General features: G+C 61.5%; 1 protein-coding gene across 1 annotated transcript; it reads left to right on the forward strand.

Moving 5' to 3' along the window:
* The first annotated feature begins 2,863 nt into the window (after window positions 1–2,863).
* On the forward strand, window positions 2,864–19,665 carry FBXL18 (F-box and leucine rich repeat protein 18). The gene is made up of 5 exons (XM_058680645.1): window positions 2,864–3,225; window positions 9,789–10,004; window positions 10,510–12,041; window positions 14,867–15,085; window positions 19,442–19,665. The coding sequence occupies exons 1-5, from the start codon at window positions 3,037–3,039 to the stop codon at window positions 19,596–19,598; spliced, it is 2,313 nt and encodes a 770-aa protein (XP_058536628.1). The 5' UTR covers window positions 2,864–3,036; the 3' UTR covers window positions 19,599–19,665.
* Window positions 19,666–20,599: the final 934 nt, after the last annotated feature.

Here is a 20,599-nt window from a genome sequence, read left to right on the forward strand (position 1 = left end):
ACAGCCAGGCCTGCCTCCCTTGCTTGCAGGGCCCCAAGCGCTTGGACCTTTAAGCACTTCCTGAGGTACAGCAGCGGTGAGCCCGACTGGAAATGGAGCAGCTGGGACTCCCATGGATGCTGCCACCTGGCACACTGGCATCGTAGGCAGCAGCCTGAGGTGCCACAATGCCAGCCCTGGGAGGTCCACTCCACTGCCCACACAGGTTGTGACATTGGCTTCCATACAGGCGACTGGCAAGTCCCGCTGCCCATTGCGACCCAGCACCTGGGGAAGTCAGCAGAGGAGGGCCTCTCGCTCCTGTCCAGGCTCCTGGCTTTAGTGGTTGTTTTGTGGTTGTTTGGACAGTGAACCAGAGGATCTCTGTCACTGCTCTTTGAATAAATACATTTTAAGTTAATATTTCTAAAGGTCGTTGTGAAGTTGCTGGAGCTGGGAGGTCATGGCTTCTCTGAAAGTCCTGCTGGGGAGGTGACTGGTGTGGAAGTGGGCCAGCCTCCGGCACCCAGGGAGCCTGGGGGCTACCCCAGCAGGCTTCCCCGGAAGGCACCACCTCCCTGCAGCCTCTCAGGCCCATGGCGTGGTGGGCGGTTTCTGTCTCCACCCTGCAGGGGCCCGCAGGCTGAATGGGCCTTGCTTCTGGGAGTTTCCAGAGAGGGAAAGACCTAAGCCTCAATCCCAGCCTCGCCTCGCCCTTGCACTCTGCAAGATGACAGGGCTACCCCAGCCCTGACAGGTGATCCACAGGGCTGGCGCAGGGGACAAGAAGTGTCTTGGGAACTGAGAGCCACCATTCTCTAGATGCAGCTTCCAGAGGGGCTGCAAGGTGGGGGTGTGGGGTCATGCTGACCTCTGGGCCCTGCCAGGAGGAGGCCTTCAGACCCAAAGGCCACTGGGACACTGTGGGAAGGGTCCTCCACTGGAAGAGTGCTTTGGGTCTGGCTCTGCCCACAGGTGTTCCAGCAGGCCTAGGCCCTGACCATGGTGACAGCCAAGGGCAGGGCAAGGCAGGGGTGGTCCAGCAGGCCTGATCTCTCACTCCACAGGGCGGGGTGGGAGTGACGCCCTGCACCTGCTCCAGCGAGAGTCAGAGAACAGACGTGTTAGCTGTGGGAGGGCGGGCAGTGGGGAAAGCTGCCTTGACCCAGGTGGGGCAGGGCGGTGGCGGTCGGGGAGCTGTGAGCATTCCATCAGAGCTGACGTCATGGTGACAGGGGAGGAGACATGCAGAGGGTTCAGGCGGTGGACTATGGGTCGGGGGTCCCGTGCGCACACGTTCTCAGTTCAGTTGTGGTGGGGGTGAGGTGACTCAACCTGGACATCCTGGTGGTTGTGCGGGCCGGGGGCGGGGCACAATCCCAAACTCCCAGCCTGGGGATTCCGGTCCACCTGGAGCCGCCTCAACTGTGACCTTATGTGGAAGCAGGCCCTGGCGCAGCCTGTCCCCACCAATGAGGTCAGCCCCAGGGGAAGAGAGCCCTTGGAAGCCATGTCCTGGGGAAGAGGAAAAATTTCCAAAAAGAAGAAAAGGCTTGGAGCAAGGACTGGGAATGATAAAGCAGATAAACACGCTTATCTTACTTTGAATATTACACAATATAGTAACACACTGCATGCCCCAGGAACATGTACATTTTTGTAAAAATTTCTTTTAACAATGAAAAAAAATTTTTTTAAGGCAGAGTTACAGAGGGAAGAGACAGGCTGAATCTTTGAATGGCTTGTTCACTCCCCAGATGGCTGCAACAGCCAGGGCTGGGCTGGGCCCAAGGCTTGAGCCTGGACCTGCTGCATCTGGGTCTCCCACGCGGGTGCAGGGGCCCGACTTGAGCCATTTGCAGGGAACTGGACCCAAAGCAGGCAAGCATTTGGATCTGGGGTGCTGGGGTTCACCTGCACCGCAATGTGGGCCTCCAGTTAGCTACTGTGCGGGGTGGCTCTGGTACAAGCTTAGCTTGATGGGAGTCGCCACCCCCCACCAAAGCCACTCCATCCTGGCTGCAGCCATGACTTATTTTTTAAAAAAAGATTCATTTATTTTTATTGCAAAGTCAGATACATGGAGAAGGAGGAGAGACAGAAGAAGATCTTCCGACTGATGATTCACTCCCCAAGTGGCCGCAACAGCCAGAGCTGAGCCAATTTGAAGCCAGGAGCCTCCTCTGGGTCTCCCATGTGGGTACAGCTGTCCTTGATTGCTTTCCACAAAGCAGGGAGCTGGATGGGAAGTGGGATTAGAACCAGCGCTCATATGGGATCCCGGTCCGTTCAAGTCAAAGACTTCAGCCTCTAAGCTACCGCGGCGGGCCCAACTGAATTAAAGTCCTCGCCTTGAAAGCCCCGGGATCCCATATGGGCGCTGGTTCTAATCCCGGCAGCTCCACTTCCCATCCAGCTCCCTGCTTGTGGCCTGGGAAAGCAGTCGAGGACGACCCAAAGCTTTGGGATCCTGCACCCGCGTGGGAGACCCGGAAGAGGTTCCTGGTTCCCGGCTTCGGATCGGCGCGTACCGGCCCGTTGCGGCTCACTTGGGGAGTGAATCATCGGACGGAAGATCTTCCTCTGTCTCTCCTCCTCTCTGTATATCTGGCTGTAATAAAAAAAAATAATAAATCTTTTAAAAAAATTAATAAATTCCCTTCACAGGCAAATGTTGAAACCCCAGGGCCAGTGCTGAACCACACCCGCCCGGGGCCAAGAATTCTGGCTGTTTACTGGAAAGAGGGGGCGGTGAGGTGGCGAGCAGATAAAAATGGAAAGATACAGTAACTTAGCCGGTGCAGAGCTGGAGAGCAAAGCCAAGAGAAGGGCCGGGAGAGGCCTGCTGACACAGCAGGTGGTGGGACCGCGCAGAGGCACAGGCCGGACAGCAGGCGTGCAGAGGCCAGGGCAGCCGGGAAGCGAGCCCAGAGAGGAGGCCGGGCCCATCGGAAGCTTTCCCGACTCCTCCGCAACCTGGCAGAGCCCGGTGCCAGAGCCGAGGGTGAGCAACCGTGCCCCTTGTGGGCAGCCCGACCAGGCAGCGCCACACCCAACATGGCCGCCGCGCGGAGCCCGCCGGCGCGCGAACGGAAATGCGTGCCGCGGGCGCCGGAAGTGGCCGCGGCCCCGCCCCTCCCCGGGGTGTCCGTGGAGCCGCGGACTCCCCGGCTCGGAGCATCCCAGACAGGGCAGGTAGCGGTGGACACGGCGGCCTCGCCCCGCGACATGGCCAGCTCCGGAGAGGTACGGCCCCGCGCGCGCCTCTCTGTCTCCACTCTTGCCTTCTGCTCTCGCCTCGGACGCCCAGGGCCTGCCCATCCCGACCCCGGCCGGCCACCTTGCGTCCTTCCCTGCTGGACCTGCTCATCCCGATGCGTGTGGCCTGCTTGGGCCTGGTGTGGACGAGCCCCGGCCGCCTGGAGGCTTCCTGTCCACTCCTACCCACGTCCCCACCCTCCTCCGTGTCCGCGTTCCCGCCCCGTTTGACATCTCGGATCGCTCACCTTCACTTCTCTCGGACTTGGGGGGCACGGGAGATGGTGACGAAAAGAAACCATCTCATCTGCTGGGCTGGGGGGTGCGGGCCTGGCCTGGGGCCTCCCGGGCTGCACAGCATGGGGTGCAAGGGGGTCCCGGCCTGGCCTGGGGCCTCCCGGGCTGCACAGCATGGGGTGTAAGGTGTTTTCTGCAGGCCGGGATGTCGGTATGTGGACCCTGCCTGTTGGCTTTGCACTCCCTCCTGTTTTCCCTTTAAGTGGTCCCGGTTGTGAGTGTCACCCCGACTCTCAGGCCGTCCTGGGCAAGTTTTAGAGGGCTTGCCCGGGTTCTGGGGTGCAGGAATGTGAGAGCTGGGCACCGGATGGGACTTGAATGGCTCTGTGTTTGTGATGAATCTGGCTCACAGGTGGCCCCCGGATGGTTAGAGGGGAAGTGTGGGGCCCAACTGCGGGAGGGGGACACGGTTGGAAGGGTACATCACTGAGGAGGAGGTAAGGGGCAGCCTGGTGGTACCAGTGGCTGCTCCATGGTGGTGTGAGCTAGAGCCTGGATGGGGAGTGGTGGGGTCTTGTGGGCAGCCTGGCTCTGCCCCTGCAGGGCCTGGTGTGGCCGGGGGCTTGAGGAGAGAAGGGAGAGATGGGGCAGAGGCTAGGGTGCTCAAGGTTTGCATCCACATTCAACTGCTTGCGCTTGAGCACATCCACAGAGGCTTTTCCTTGTGCTGTTTCTCTCCCCAGATGCCTGTCGCAGCTGGGAGTGGGTCAGGCTTCAGCCTGAAACCCAATCCGGGCCTCCCATGTGGCTGACAGAGACCCAAGGGTGCCCGCCATGCCTGCTGCTCCCCAGTGTGAATTCTAACAGGGAGTCAGGACCCACACGCACACTCTCCCTCGGGAGATGCAGGCACCCCAGCCTCCGCCTCCCTGGCTTTTTCTCTCAACAGACAGAATACAATTCCATCACCTGATTCACTCAGGTGCCACAAGTGCCAAATCCAGGAACCAGAAATTCAATCTAGGTCTCCCACTTGGGTGCCAGGAACCTGGTCAGTCGGAGCTGGGCAGTTGGGCAGCGAACCAGAGGGTTGGATATCTTAGCTGGCTTCTCTGTCCCTTTTCAATATGTATTTATTTTTATTGGAAAGGCAGGCTTACAGAGAGGAGAAACACAGAGAGAGGATCTTCCGTTTTCTGGTTCACTCCCCCAGATGGTCACAATGGCTGGAGCTGAGCCGGTCTGAAGGCAAGAGTCTTCTCTGGTCTCCCATGTGTGTGCTGGGTCCAAGGACTTGGGCATCCAGGGATGCCAGCTCTTGGAGGTAAAAGATTAGGCTGTTGAACCATCACGCCATTTCCCCCCTCTATTTGAAAGGCAAAATGATAGGGAGACAGGGCTTTTCCATTGCCCAGATGCCTGCATCAGGGACTAGCTTATTGGTCTTAGAGTCCTGACTGCTCCACTTCTCATGCTCCTTCCTGTAATGTGCTTGGTAAAGCAGCAGGTGACGGCCCAAACCCACGGGTTCCTGCAGCTGTGGGCAGACGTGGACGGAGTTCCTGGATCCTGGTCTCAGCCTGGCCCAGCCTGGCTGTTGTGGACGTTGGAGGAGTGAACCGGCATATGGAAGGTCTGTCTCTCTGTCTCTTCCTCTCTCTGTTACCCTACTTTTCAAATAAGTAAGTATGAAAAAAAGGAAATACCAGTCACAATTGGGGTTGGACCAGGCCAGAGCTGGGGCCAGGAGCCAGAGCCAGGCCAGGGACCAGGGACAAGGAACCAGGAGCCAGGAGCCAGGAGCCAGAGCCAGGGACCAGGAGCCAGGGGCCAGGAGCCAGGAGCCAGGGACCAGGGACCAGGAGCCAGGAGCCAGAGCCAGGCCAGGGCCAGGGACCAGGAGCCAGGAGCCAGGCCAGGGACCAGGGACCAGGGACCAGGAGCCAGGAGCCAGAGCCAGGCCAGGGCCAGGGACCAGGAGCCAGGGGCCAGGAGCCAGGGGCCAGGGGCCAGGAGCCAGGAGCCAGGAGCCAGGTCAGGGCCAGGGACCAGGAGCCAGGAGCCAGGGGCCAGGAGCCAGGAGCCAGGAGCCAGGTCAGGGCTGGGGGCCTAGAGACCAGGAGCCAGGGGCCAGGCCAGAGTCGGGCGCCAGAGGCCAGGGGCCTGGAGCCAGAGCCAGGAGCCAGGTCAGGGCTGGGGGCCTAGAGACCAGGAGCCAGGGGCCAGGCCAGAGTCAGGTGCCAGAGGCCGGGGGCCAGGAGCCAGAGCCAGGAGCCAGGTCAGGGCTGGGGGCCCAGAGACCAGGAGCTAGGAACCGGGAGCCAGGCCAGAGCCTGGTGCTAGAGACCAGGGGGGCGGGAGCCAGGAGCCAGGCCAGCCAGGGCCTGGGGCCAAGGGCCGGGAGCCAGGAGCCAGGAGCCGGAGACCAGGAACCATGAGCCAGGCCAGAGATGGGGGTCAAGGGCCAGGAGCCAGGAGCCAGGATTGGTGGTAGGGTCTCCCACATCTTCTGCTGGGTAGGTTAGCAGGAAGCTGGATTGGAAGTAGAGGAGTTGGGATGGAGCCAGGCAATCCCAGGTGGGGTATGGGCATACCAGATGACTGCTTCAATGCTGTACCAGTCTCTGTCAGAAACAGACACTTCTTTCTTTCCTGTTTTCTTTCTTTCTTTCTTTCTTTCTTTCTTTCTTTCTTTCTTTCTTTCTTTCTTTCTTTCTTTCTTTCTTTCAAACACAGATATACAGAGAGAAGGAGAGACAGAGAGGAAGATCTTTCATCCTCTGGTTCACTCCTCAAGTGGCTGCTGTAGCCAGAGCTGAGTCAATCTGAAGCCAGGAGCCTCCTCCGGGTTTCCCACGCGGGTGCAGGGTCCCAAGGCTTTGGGCCGTCCTCGACTGCTTTCCCAGGCCACAGGCAGGGAGCTGGATGGGAAGCAGGGCCTCTGGGGTACTACCTGGTGCCCATATGGGATCCTCCTGGTTGCAAGGCGAAGACTTTAGCCACCGGGATATCTGCTGGGCCCATGGGACAGAGTTCTTCTGTCCTGCTGTTCTCTCCTCAGTGCCTGCAGTGGCTGGGGCTGGGCAGTTCCTGGGACACAGGCATGTGACTCAGGACCTGCTGTCTCCAGAGGTAGCTGGGGTCTGGGTGGAGCAGGGTGGTTGGCACCCTAATGTGGGACATGAGTGTCCCAAGCAGCAGGTTAACCTGTTGCTCTACAACACCTGCCCTGGGAATCAGATTTTTTTTTTTAGAAGCTCTGTTATGGGCCTGACGAGGTAGCCTAGTGGCTAAAAGTCCTCACCTTTTATGTGCCGAGATCCCATATGGGCACCAGTTTGTATTCCAGCTACCCCACATCCCATCCAGCTCCCTGCCTGTGGCCTGGGAATGCAGTCGAGGATGGCCCAAAGCCTTGGGACCCTGCACTCCGTCTGGCTCTCCCATGTGGATTGCAAGGGTCCAACTACTTGAGCCACGCTCTGCCGCCCTCCCGTGTACATTAGCACAAATAGCAGGACTTGAACCTGTGCTCAGACAGCACCTCAGGTGGCTGCTTAGTCCACAGAGGCACAACACTGGCCCACGGCAATCTGCTTTCTGAAGGTGTCTGGGTGACCTGGCTTATGGGGCGCAGTGTGCTGAGGGGCAATGAGTCACTTGCTGCTGCCAACACTGCCCCAGAACGACAGGATGCAGTGAGGCTGAGGCCTTGGGTCCTGGCCTCTGCTCCTGGAGGCTGGAGCTGGGGCCAGGGTGCAGGCGAAGGGCAGCTGCCCTACCCCCGGCCTCTTCTGTGAGGGCCTTGCGGGGCCTGTAAGGGCTGCTGATGCTTGGCCCACTGGCCTTCAGCCTGGCTCTGCTTGGCGTCCTCTGCGGGTTTCTGTGGTGGATAGTGAGGGTCCTCCTCCGTCCCCTGGGTGGTCCCCTCGGTGGGCAGCATGCCTTGCCACCTGTGTGGGGCTGCGTGAGGACTAGGCTGGATGGAGATGGAAGGATGTGACAGCCGCTTCCCTGGGCGAGCACAGAGCCTGCGTCATATGCAGCCTGTGCAGCGCTCTTCCGCTCTGGACTGCACGGTTGCCATGGCGGCAGCAGGGCGTTCAGAGACAGCTGCCGATGTGAGCAGGAAGCAGGGCAGAGACAGGCCCCTGCTGGCAGGAAGGAGCTGGGCAGGGAGGTGCCCTTAGAGAGCTGAACCCCTCCATGGGGCCGGGCCCACTCCCTCAGCAGGGTCCTCTACATTTCTTTGTCCTTAGCTGGGATTTCCTGGCACAAATACCAAGGCGTGCCAAGTGCGGATTCGAAGTAGAGGGCCACAAGATACAGTGTAGATGCTGTGTGGGTGCTTGTTACACTGTGTTTAGGAGCCACCCGTGCTGCACCACGCAGTTCCCGCCAGGTTGCTCACTGTGCAGCTGCGGGCCCCCAGGCACGAGGACCGTGGGACAGGTCTCTCCTGTGTGCCCTCCCTGCCGTCGTGCTGAGTGCCAGCTTTGCAGCACTCCTGGGTTGTAGGGCCTTTGTCCAGGACTGTGCAACGTGCTCCCCCAGTGCTCCAGCCTGTTAGCACCCCTGCTCCATGCTGAAGGAGCCACTGGCCCACAGGCTCTCATAACTCACCCCCTGCTCCTCCATGCTGAAGGAGCCACTGGCCCACAGGCTCTCATAACTCACCCCCTGCTCCTCCATGCTGAAGGAGCCACTGGCCCACAGGCTCTCATAACTCACCACTGCTCCATGCTGAAGGAGCCACTGGCCCACAGGCTCTCATAACTCACCCCTGCTCCATGCTGAAGGAGCCACTGGCCCACAGGCTCTCATAACTCACCACTGCTCCATGCTGAAGGAGCCACTGGCCCACAGGCTCTCATAACTCACCCCTGCTCCATGCTGAAGGAGCCACTGGCCCACAGGCTCTCATAACTCACCCCCTGCTCCTCCATGCTGAAGGAGCCACTGGCCCACAGGCTCTCATAACTCACCCCCTGCTCCTCCATGCTGAAGGAGCCACTGGCCCACAGGCTCTCATAACTCACCCCTGCTCCATGCTGAAGGAGCCACTGGCCCACACGCTCTCATAACTCACCCCTGCTCCATGCTGAAGGAGCCACTGGCCCACAGGCTCTCATAACTCACCACTGCTCCATGCTGAAGGAGCCACTGGCCCACAGGCTCTCATAACTCACCCCTGCTCCATGCTGAAGGAGCCACTGGCCCACAGGCTCTCATAACTCACCCCTGCTCCATGCTGAAGGAGCCACTGGCCCCACAGGCTCTCATAACTCACCCCTGCTCCATGCTGAAGGAGCCACTGGCCCACACGCTCTCATAACTCACCCCTGCTCCATGCTGAAGGAGCCACTGGCCCCACAGGCTCTCATAACTCACCCCCTGCTCCTCCATGCTGAAGGAGCCACTGGCCCACAGGCTCTCATAACTCACCCCTGCTCCATGCTGAATGAGCCACTGGCCCACATGCTCTCATAACTCACCCCTGCTCCATGCTGAAGGAGCCACTGGCCCACAGGCTCTCATAACTCACCCCCTGCTCCTCCATGCTGAAGGAGCCACTCGTCCCACAGGCTCTCATAACTCACCCCTGCTCCATGCTGAAGGAGCCACTGGCCCACAGGCTCTCATAACTCACCCCCTGCTCCTCCATGCTGAGGCGAGCCACTGGCCTACAGGCTCTCTGAACTTGCTGCAGCAGCCAGTCGTGGGAGGCGAGGGCACTCCTCTTGCGCTCAGTGGGTTCCTGCTGGAATCCTCCCAGGAAGCAGCACCTTCTCAGGGCAGGGCCTGGACGACTGGCCTGAACCCTTCAACGAAAACATAAGTTCTGTATAAAATAGATCTTCTATTCATTTTTATTTATTTAAAAAGCAGAGTGGAGAGATGCCTGGGTCATTACCCAGATAGCTTCAGCTGAGGCCGGAAGCCTGGAGTTCATCCAGGTTTGCCAGGTGCGTGGGACCTCCTCTGCTGCTCCCAAGTTGCCTGAGCAGAGAGCTAGATCCGAAGCCGGGCTGGAGCCAGGCCTGAATCCCAGGCACCCCCGGTGGGATACCGCTGCCCCAGGGGTGGTAAGCCTGCTGCGTCGGCGTCCACCTCGTCACTTTTCATTTTTGAAGAGATCCTAGTTTGGTTTGCAGATGTGGAAAGTGTTTGGAGGAGGCTTCTGTGTGGTGCAGTTCAGGTTTTTGCTAAAAGCTCCCTCTTTCCCACAAACTTTAGCAAGGCCTTCTCCCCCGCCTGGAAGGGCCGGGCCAGGACCTGCCATGGTGATGCCGGGACATCCTTCTTCCTTTCAGGATGTGTCCAGCGACGAGGAGGCGGCCCCCACGGTGGCCGACGTGGCCAGCGGCCCCCACCTGCTGGGCTTCTCAGACGAGATCCTGCTGCACATCCTGAGCCATGTCCCCAGCACAGACCTGATTCTGAATGTGCGGCGCACCTGCCGGAAGCTTGCCGCCCTGTGCCTGGACAAGAGCCTTGTGCACACGGTGCTGTTGCAGAAGGACTACCAGGTGAGGCAGCCTGGGCGCCAGGGTGGGTCAGGCCTGCGCCGCCGTGCAGGGCCAGCATGGCCTGGGGCACCGGGAAGTGACAGAAGCCAGGGCTGAGGGGGTGGGTGGGGAACACACCTTGCTGTGTGGGCTTCACTGCCTCTGTCCACAGACCTTCCTCATATCCTGATTGGCACCTCTGCTCTGTCTCCTGTCCCTGTGTGTTCACCTGTGCTGGAGGTCTCGTGGAAGGGGGAGTTTGCAGGGCACACCACGTAGTGTCTGACTGCGCTCGTGGTTCCTTGGGGGCGTGCTGGGGGCCAGCATTTCTCTCCCTGTGTGGCTGAATGATTTTCCAGTCTGTGGGTGAGCAGGCAGACATCCTGCCGTCGGTGGGCAGGTGCTTGCAGCTTGCTGTGCCCAGGGCTGCTGTGGGTGTTGTCGCACCGGCACTTGGACCCCCTGCTGGCCGGGTGTGTTTGGGTTGCAGAATGAGGCGCTCCAGCCCTGGTCTTGCTGTCTGCAGGCGAGCCAGGACAAGGTGAAGCAGTTGGTGAAGGAGATTGGCCGGGAGATCCAGCAGCTGAACATGGCTGGCTGCTACTGGCTGTCGGGTGCCACCATCGAGCACGTGGCGCGCTGCCACAGCCTGGTCAAGGTCAACCTCTCGGGCTGCCACCTGACCTCCCTGCGCCTCTCCAAGATGCTCTCGTCCCTGCCACACCTGCGCTCGCTGGCCATCGACGTGAGCCCCGGCTTCGACGCTGGCCAGCTGAGCAGCGAGTGCAAGGCGACGCTGAGCCGCGTGCGGGAGCTCAAGCAGACGCTGTTCACGCCCTCCTACGGCGTGGTGCCCTGCTGCACCAGCCTCGAGCGCCTGCTGCTCTACTTCGAGATCCTGGACCGCACTCGAGAGGGTGCCATTCTCTCGGGTCAGCTCATGGTGGGCCAGAGCAACGTGCCCCACTACCAGAACCTGCGCGTCTTCTACGCCCGCCTGGCGCCCGGCTACATCAACCAGGAGGTGGTGCGGCTCTACCTGGCTGTGCTGAGTGACCGCACGCCTGAGAACCTGCATGCCTTCCTCATCTCCGTGCCGGGCAGCTTCGCCGAGAGCGGGGCCACCAAGAACCTGCTGGACTCCATGGCCCGCAACGTGACGCTGGACGCCCTGCAGCTGCCCAAGTCCTGGCTCAACGGCTCCTCGCTGCTGCAAAGCCTGCGCTTCCGCAACCCGCTCTACTTCAGCTTCAGCCGCTGCGCCCTGTCCGGCGGCCACCTCCTGCAGCGGGTCATCCACAGCGGCCGTGACCTCCGCAGCCTGGCCAGCCTGAACCTCAGCGGCTGCGTGCACTGCCTGTCCCCGGACTCGCTGCTGCGCAAGGCGGACGACGACATTGACAGTGGCATCCTGGAGACGCTGGTGGCCTGCTGCTGCAACCTGCGCCACCTCAACCTGTCTGCCGCCCACCATCACAGCTCCGAGGGCCTGGGCCGGCACCTCTGCCAGCTGCTGGCCCGGCTCTGCCACCTGCGCTCCCTCGCCCTGCCCGTCTGCTCCGTGGCCGACTCGGCGCCGGGGGCTGACCGTGCACCCGCCCCGCCTGCCACGCATGCCGTGCCCCGTGGGTTTGGCAAAAAAGTGCGCATTGGTGTGCAGACCTGCACCAGCCCCACGCCACCCCAGCCCTCCTCCGTGTTCTGGTCGCTACTGAAGGCCCTGCCCTTCCTGGAGCGCCTCGAGCTCATTGGCTCCAACTTTTCCTCTGCCATGCCGCGCAACGAGCCTGCCATCCGCAACTCACTGCCGCCCTGCAGCCGTGCGCAGAGCGTCGGGGACTCCGAGGTGGCTGCCATCGGCCAGCTGGTCTTCTTGCGGCACCTGACGCTGGCCCAGCTGCCCAGCATCCTGACGGGCTCCGGGCTGCTCAGCATCGGCCTGCAGTGCCAGCAGCTGCAGTCCCTGTCGCTGGCCAATCTGGGCATGCTGGGCAGGGTGGTGTACATGCCCGCTCTGTCGGACATGCTGAAGCACTGCAAGCGGCTCAGGGACCTCAGGTGAGGGCGCAGGCTAACATGATGGGAGGGGAGCGCGGCGTACCTGCCCAGGCCGGGGTGGGCGCTGGTGCCGGGCCTGGCGGGCAGCCCAGGCTGGCTCTGGGCTTAGACTGTGGAGCAGGGACCCGGGGGTTGGGGAAGGCAGGATGCCCGAGCGTGGTGTCTTTGTCTTCGTTTCTTGAACTTATTGGGCTTCTGACAATGTCGCTGTGGTTGTCTTGTGGAGCCCCTGGGACTTTCGGCCGGCTGGGCAGTGAGGGAGCCAGGATCCGAATCCAGGGCTTTCTGACCCCACTTTGTGATTCCCGAAGGGCGTGTGAAATCTCCTGCTCGACCGCCCTCTCCCGCCAGCCTCTGGGCCTCGCTGTGTCTTACGTGGCTCCTCCGGCCTTCCCTGGAGCAGCTGTGCTCAGTGTGTGGGCAGGGGCCGAGGGTCCAAGTGGGCTGCTGCCCAGCGCCCCCTCCTTGTGTCGTTTCAGCCTGGCCTCAGCCTGGCCTCTGGGGCAGTGGGCTCCTCTCCTGCCAGCCCCTTACGCCATGTACTTAGCTGACTGCACGAGCCAGACCTTTGGGTTGTTATCAGGAGGTACTTGTGCAAAACAGAAGCCAGTGGAAGCCAGATAAAGCAGTGCGTGTCTGTAGTTTAAAGAGGCCAGTGAGCTAAGTCAGGGCATGTGCCACAGCGGGCCGTTCACACCTGCAGCCAGGGTGTGCACTGAGTCGCAGCCCTCTCTGGCCAGCTGGCTGGTCTGGGGACTGCCCTTGCACTGTGGGGCTACCAGTGTCCTCATGGGCTTAGAACAGGTGAGATTGAGGAAGAGGGCGGCCCCGGGCGTCGCTGTGCCTGTCTGGCTCCCACAGATGCCCATGTGTGCTGCCACACAGGGTGGCATGGCAGCAGTCAGTGGCTGCCCCGTGGCCTCCAGGGTCTGGCCCAGCTTCTCCCTGGGAGCAGGCCATGTACTGCTGCCGGCCTCGGAGTGAGTGGGCATATGACTGGCCTAAGACCCCACCCGCCATGCGTGGGCTCTCTGTGCCTGCTGTCTGCCCAGTGTTGGGGACTGCCCCTTCAGAACACATGCCAGCTTCCAGACGCAGCCTGCTGGCTGTGTTCCCCTGGGCATCTTCCGTCTGGCAAGTCATGAGGGGAGCAGGAGAGGTGGCCCCCTGCCCCAGGGCTGCTGTGCCCATCGAGCTGCTGTAGGGAGGAGCGAGTGCTCCTGGCTGCGGCCCTGGGAGCACCCAGGAGCACCCTGGAGCGCCCGCGGAGCCAGAGCCCTGCAGCTTGGGCAGAAGAGGGCACCTTCCCCCCCTGCCTGGTGATAGTGGGACAGGGTACGCCTCATCCCGAGTCACCCTGCCTGGGCTGCCCGACCTGGGCACCAGGCCAGCGGCCACGTGGGAACAGGACCGCATGCTGGTGAGAGGCTGGCACTGCTCCGCTCATTGCTGGCACAGCAGAACCCCCTGTGGGGCTCAGCTCCCTGCTGGGAGTGGGGTTTGGGCCCGAGACCCCAGGCACAGCCAAGTACAGTCAGAGCCTTTTCCTCACCCTGCCTGGTGGGCTTCACTCCTGGAGGTGGGTTCTGATGCCTGGACCTGCCGCGCCTGGGTGCTGGGGAGATGTGGTGTGGCGGAACTAGGGGAGCGCAGTGACTTTCTGCCTGCAAGCTCTTTGGCTCCAACCCTAACCTGTGAGGCTCCTCCAGATCTGGTGGGGTAGCGCAGCCTCGCAGCGCCACCTAGTGACAAGTGACCGTGCAGCCACTGAAGCGTGTGTGTGTGTGTGGGTGTGGGTGTGTGTGCAGAGCCACTGCAGTGTGTGTGTGTGTGTGTGTGTAGAGCCACTGCAGTGTGTGTGTGTGTGTGTGTGTAGAGCCACTGCAGTGTGTGTGTGTGTGTGTGTGTAGAGCCACTGCAGTGTGTGTGTGTGTCCCCGTCCCTCCCTCCGTCAGCCCGTCTGTCCGTCGTGTGTGTGCCTGCTCTGTGAGTGGCTGCCTGCTGGATGCCTGGGCTCTGCCAGGCCCTTGTGCCCCACCCCGTGTGGTCACCCAGGGAGGGCCTGCCCCTGCTCCTGTGCCCAGAGCAGCCCTGGGGGCTCCCTCCTGGTAACCCCAGCACTATTGCCAGTCAGTAGATGCTGGGGTTTTTTTGGTTATTTTTTTATAAGAAACATGTTTTTATCTAGAATGTTGATTTTTGTGTCCAGTGAAAGGCAGAGGGACAGAGAGAGAGATCTATTGTTTACTAGTTCACTCCCCAGATGTTCACAACTGTTTGTGGGCTACGCTGAAGCCAGGAGCCAGGAACTCCATCTGGGTCTCCCAGTGGGTGCCCTGCTGTCCCTGGCGTGTTCGCAGGGAGCTGGGTTGGAAACAGCGCAGCGGGCAGTGGCTTAGCTTGCTGTGCCGAGCTGTTGGCTCCTCCATCCCTTTGTGCAAGTGCATCTGGCCGGACAGAAATCTCTAGCCCGTTCTTGTGTGCAGGCTGCTGCCTCACTAGCCTGATCACTCGCCTGGTGCTCCCCACCACTCCTGTCACGGCTGGGGTGGTTCTTCCAGCACAGGTACATCCAACTCCTGGGGATACAGCTGCCCCACCACACCAAGCCTCCCAGGGCAGGGACCCCGTGTCCCTTGGTCTGCATACCTCCTTCCATATCAGCCTGGGGCAGGTGGGCAGCATGTGACCCCCAGTTCGGGTGCTCCAAGACAGAGCATGGGTCTCAGAGTCCCCACCCAGCATTTGAGGGGGCCTGTGGTGCAGTCGGGCCCAGGGGCAGCGGGGACACCCTGGCAGGACCTCACAGGGCCTCTCTCCCGCAGGCTAGAACAGCCGCACTTCAGCGGCAACACACAGTTTTTCCAGGCGCTGAGCCAGTGCCCGTCCCTGCAGCGCTTCTGCCTGGTGTCCCGCAGCGGCACGTTGCAGTCCGACGCCGTGCTGGCTTTCATGGCCCACTGCCGGCATGTTGTCGTGTGCCACCTGTTCACCGGCGAGTCCCTCGCCACCTGCAAGAGCCTGCAGCAGTCCTTGCTCCGCAGGTGAGTGCTGGGTGCGGGCGGCCGGAGGCGCAATCCCTTGGGAGCCTGGGAGTGATCTCAGGATGTGGGAATACTACAAGGGGCGAGAGCGTGTTCCCACCCAGGAAGTCCCCGACTCCAAGCACAGTGGGAGTCCTGGGGTCCCCCTCGTCTGCATGTGTCGGCTGTGAGCTGTCTCAGGAACTGAGCTGCCTCGTAGTTCTGTCTCCTCCGTGAGGCAGCTCCTGTGCGTCTTCCCTGGCCTTCCCAGGCCTTGACTCCGTGGGAAGTCGGCAGCTTTGCAGAACATCCCTCCATTTGAGTTTGGCCAGCATCCTTTTAGGGGGAGGTCTTCGGAGCTTTGTGAGCTCCAGCAAGACTGTGCCAGAAGAGGTGGCCCTTGCCACTGCAGGCACCGTGTTCAGGCTGCCGGGCTCGCTGGCCTTTCCTGGGCCGGGTGGGGTGCTGGGTGCCAGCCCCTGTCGGTGAGGAGAGGCTGCAGGGGAAGGCAGTGCTCGGGGCCTGTCTTCCAGCTCCCTGTGCCCTGTGAGGCATTCACTGGCAGGGCTTGCCCAGTCTGCTCATCTCCCGTGACTGGACAGAAGCCCAGGAAAAGTGGGCTTGAAGGTAGGTTTAGTTGGTGTCAAAGGATTTTGAAATCTGTGCCTGTTTTTCACTAATGTGTGTTTTCCATAAACCTTTGGGGAGACCCCACACACTTCTCGGTGGCTGGGAGGTGCAGTGCGTGGTGCCGGGCCAGTCACGGGCTGCTCTGCTGCTCCCCGCAAGCCTCGTGAACCCCAGCACTGCCTCACGCCATCCGTTTGGCCTCAGATCTGATTTCCAGGTGAACAAAAGTGATTTATGTATTTTACTTGAAAGTCAGAATTATGGAGACAGAGATCTTCCATCTGCTGGTTCACTCCCCAAAATGGCTGCCATGGCCACATTGTGCCGTTCCAAAGCCAGAGCCAAGAACTTCATCCGGGTCTCCCACATGGGTGCATGGCTGCAAGGACTTGGGCTGTCTGGGACTGCTTTCCCATGCCGTTAGCTGGGAGTTGGCTCAGAAGTAGAGCGACTGACATCTGCCACCCATATGGGATAGCAGCGCTTGCTGGCCGAGGATTGGCCTACTATGCCACTGTGCCGGCCCCATCCAGCAGTACCTAGCACTGTCCCCCTGCGGGTTGCTGGCAGTCTCATTCATGTCGTGTTTATTAGTTGAAGTTGTACCACGAGAAAGCCCCACCCCCTTGCACATTTCCTTCTGTTTTGCATGTCTGTTGGGTGTCCGTGCGGACCCAGGACACTCATTTGCGCAGTGAGCTCCATGCGTCCCTGTGGGTGCTCACTTTGTCCCTGCCCGGCTGGTGGAGGCTGTGTCCTTTCAGGGTGGGGTCAGACCCCTCACTTCTCAGCTCTTCTTTGCTCATCCGACCTGAATTAATGTCTGTGAGCAAGTTGTGCTCCTGGAAGTCTATGGAGAGGCAGGTTGCAGCCCATGGTCCCTCCTGTGGGTACCCGAGTTCGTTACCTGGCTCCAGTTCTGACCATGCAGCCCGGGCCCCCTCCTGTGGGTACCCGAGTTCATTACCCAGTTCTAACCCTGACCCTGTGGCTCCTCCTGTGGGTGCCTGAGTTCATTGCCTAGCTCCAGCCCTGATCCAACCTGCTGAGGATACCGTCTTTGGGAGGCAGTGGCAATGGCATGAGGATTTGGGCCCTGTCACCCTGAGCTCACTGCAGTGAGTGGTAAAGGGTCCTGCTGGTGGCATGCTGGCTCTCACCCAAGCCTGAGCCCCGAAATCCTGTAGCCGGGCCAGCGATGGAGCCGAGACATTCCCCACCCGTGGACATCGGCAAAGAATTTCCTGGTGGTTCCTGCCAGTGCACAGCCGTGTCTACCCCACTTGCTTGCAGGTAGCCCTGGTCTGCAGCCCCTGCAGGTCCTGTCCCCACCTGGCACCCGCTGGCTGTGGGGCTGGGTCTCGCTGGGGGTCCTGCCCCCACCTGGCACCCGCTGGCCGTGGGTCCGGGTCTCGCTGCGGGTCCTGTCCTGCGGATGCTCTTGCGGGGGCCGCCAGTAGGTGGCGCTGTGACCCACAGCCTCTGCACGACCCGGAGAGGAAGATGCCCGTGTTTCTTACTTCCTCAGCTGCCTTTTTCTTGTCTCACTCTTTCCCCCTCCTTGAGAGCTCAGAGAATACTGGAGTGAGAGGGGGACCTGCCTGTCCCGTCTGTGACTGCCGGCAGGGCTGGGCCACACCCGCCACCTGCCCATTCACGCGTGTGTGCCCAGGGCCAGGGGTCACTGCGGTGCTGCCTTGCCTGCACTGCCGACTTGCTGCATGACTGCCTAGGTTTCCCCAGGCCCAGGCTGGTTTGAGGCAGCCCCGGGCAGTTGGAGCAGTGGGAAGCCTGACTCAGCCCCCCTCGCGCTGTCTTCCGTGTTCCATGCTTGACTCTGCGCCTGGAAGCTGAACGCTGCGGCCTGGGGCCCTGGCCCTGCCGGGGCCTCTGCACACATCTGGGCCTGGAGCAGCGGCTGCAGCTGTGCCGCGGCCTTCCTCTGTCCGGCTCGCAGTGTGGCTGTCTTCTTCCCTCTGTCCGTCTATTCTTCGTCTCTTTTCTTTCTTCTTTCCTTTTTCTCTTTTTAAGATTCATTTAATTGAAAGGCACACTTACATAGGAAAGAAGAAACAGGAAGAGGGAAGACCTTCCATGGGCTGCTTCACTCCCCACATGGACGCAGCAGCCGGCCGGGGCCAAGCCAGGCCAAAGCCTGCAGCTTCTTCCAGTCTCCCACGTGGACGCAGCGTCCGTCCTGTGCTGCTCTCCCAGGCCGTGACAGGGAACTGGAGCAGCTGGGCTCTAGGCAGTGCCCAAAGGGGATGCTGGTGCCACAACACTCATCCCTGGTGTCCCCTCGCTGTGGCCTCAGCCCCTCCCCTGCACAGGCAGCCCCTTCCCACATGCCATGCGGTCAGCTCCCTCCTGACTCCTACCCCACCCACAGGTACAGCCACGCTTGCGGCACCCATGGTGGCCTGAACAGCACCCCTGGGTCTCTCTGCCCTCCCCACCTGGTTGCCCCCAGTGCTCTGCCTGGGCAAGACCCGTGGCCCACTCTTGTAAACACTGACTTAAGCCAGGGACCGAGTTAGCCCAGGTGTGAGCTGGAGGCAGAAGCAGCGAGGTCTTGGGGCCGGTCACGTGAGTGCAGGGTCCTGCTGGCGCTGGGGAGGGCAGGCCCTGTTCCCTGTGCCCACAGCAGCCGCCCGAGAGCCGTGGGAGGGGGGTCTTCAGAGGGCCGGTTGGTGAGACTGTGTTTCACCGACGGTGCTGTGGGCAGGGACTTGTCTGCCATACCGCCTGCAAGGTTCATGGTCGCAGCCGCCACCAGCACTAGGCAGAGCTGGGAGGTGGAACTGGCACCTGCCCAGTGTCGCCTGTGTCCTCGTGGCAACCCTCTGCTGGTGCAGCTGAGCCAGGGCCACGCCCACCCTGCTGTTGGAGGGGTCTGGCTGCCTGTGGGCCCAGCCAGCCGATCTGGGCCTGTCCCGTCTTGCTCTGTGGACGGCGCTGTGCCCTCTGCCTGTCCTGAGCTCCCGGTGGCATGCTGGTTGTCATGGTGTCACATTGTGTTCTGACCTGGTGGAGTGGCTAACACTGTTCTCCAGCCTCACTGACTCTGCCTGGCCCCTGCCCAGCAGTGGGACTGTGGTCAGCCTGGGAGATTTGGGGAGGGTAGAATAGCCCCCACTACTCCCCCCAATGCCCACCTGACAGCATGGTACTCAGCATGGCAGGGCGTGGTGCTGCTGCCCCTGGGGCCAGAGAGGTGCTCGGCCACCAAATGGGTGCCCATGGTCCCGACCATTGCCTCATAGAACCCCTGTCTTCTGACGTGGGGACACCTCTTAGGGTGACCTGTGCTATGAGAGTTGGCCGCCCTGCCCTGGCCTCGGAGCCTCTCCCTGTAGTTCAGCGGCCCGTGCCGGCTACAGGGCAGAGCCAGCCCCTCTGGCTTGAGTCTTGTGTCGGCTGTGGAAGGGGTGCCCCTGCCCATCCAGAGTGTGGCAGCCTCCCGTGTCTCCCACCTCCATTCTCTGCCCCGGCTCTCGGGGCTGCATGAACAGCCCACATGTAGGCTCATCCTAGTATCACCGCGTGTCTGCAGGCCTGACAGGGAGATTGAGCCCCATGGGAGGGCCTTGGCGTCCCTGCCCACTGTCCTTGGCCTTGGCATCCACTTCTGCCTGCTGTCCCTGGCCTCAATGCCCCTACCTGTTGTCCCTTGCCTTGGCGTCCCTGCCCACCGTCCCTGGCCTGGACGCCCCTGCCCGGTGTCCCTGACTGCTGTTTCTGGCTCAGCTTCCAGGCTGAGCGGCCCGCCCTGAACGTCGTCATCTTCCCTTTGCTGCACGAGGGCCTGACAGACGTCATTCGGGACGTGCCCATGGTGCACCTGGACGAGATCACCCTGTTTAAAAGCAGAGTGGCCGAGGAGCCACCCAACCTGTGGTGGTGAGCAAGGCTGTCGCCGTGAGGACACTGCTGCTGCCATCCAGTCCCCAGGACGCTGGCGTCCCTCCAGCCGCTGGGCTGTCCCAGCATGCACGCACTGCTCAGTGAAGTTTGGGCCAAGTGACCCGCAGGGTCTGTGGGAAGTCTTTACCCGGGGACTGGACGGACAAAGACCTGAGCACTCACGCCCTGGTCCTGCTGTGTCCTGGCATAGCAGCCATGTGGGGGTTGGCTGGCCCTTCTGGGAGCTCTGTGGTGGCCGCAAATCTGGGGGCACATTTTTAACCCAGTCTTATCCCAAGATGTCTCGTGCCAGACAGTGTGTGTGGCCCAGTGGGGACCCTGGGACTGGGGCTGCTGGGTGCGGACAGAGAGCGCCAGCTCCCTGGGGCCAAGTTTGCATGACAGGGAAGGGCTAATTCCCTGTCCCTGCGGCTCACCCATGCAGATGGCCTATCCCTGCCTACCCCCTGCCTTGCCTCGCTGACCCGAGCGGGCTGTGGCCAGGCCTGCACCCACCTAGACTCCTGCTGCAGGCCCCTCGGCGATGGGCCCCGGGCACTGCCACATGCCCTCCTCTCGCTTCCCTGGTTGAGGCCAGGCCACTGGCCACGGGCATTAGTCCCTGACTATCCCTGGGCTCCAGGGCTAATGTGCCAGCAGCTGCACTGGTGGGGTGGAGGTCCCCAGGAGGCTCCGTGGGCCGGGCTGGGGCCGGCTGCACTGGTGGGGTGGAGGTCCCCAGGAGGCTCCGTGGGCCGGGCTGGGGCCGGCTGCACTGGTGGGGTGGAGGTCCCCAGGAGGCTCCGTGGGCCGGGCTGGGGCTGGCTGCACTGCTGGCCACTTCCCTGATGTTCGCACTTGGTTTCCGTCTTGGTATGTGTGGGCAGGTCTGCGGGGGTGGGGGAAAGGTTTCCTTGGCTTTCTGGCATGAGGGCATAGCCGCTCCCTTCTCGGGCATGGGACAGCCCCTCAGTACTCCAAGCTGCAGTTGCCGGAAGGACC

This window comes from Ochotona princeps, chromosome 24, assembly GCF_030435755.1.
Source record: "Ochotona princeps isolate mOchPri1 chromosome 24, mOchPri1.hap1, whole genome shotgun sequence".
Taxonomy (NCBI): domain Eukaryota; kingdom Metazoa; phylum Chordata; class Mammalia; order Lagomorpha; family Ochotonidae; genus Ochotona; species Ochotona princeps.

Bases quoted from the DNA above. Each gene is read 5' to 3' on its own strand.
- FBXL18 (XM_058680645.1), top strand. From the start codon at position 3,037: ATGGCCGCCGCGCGGAGCCCGCCGGCGCGCGAACGGAAATGCGTGCCG. The intron at 10,005-10,509 runs GTGAGGCAGCCT...TGCTGTCTGCAG, and splicing joins TGTTGCAGAAGGACTACCAG to GCGAGCCAGGACAAGGTGAA. The intron at 12,042-14,866 runs GTGAGGGCGCAG...TCTCTCCCGCAG, and splicing joins AAGCGGCTCAGGGACCTCAG to GCTAGAACAGCCGCACTTCA.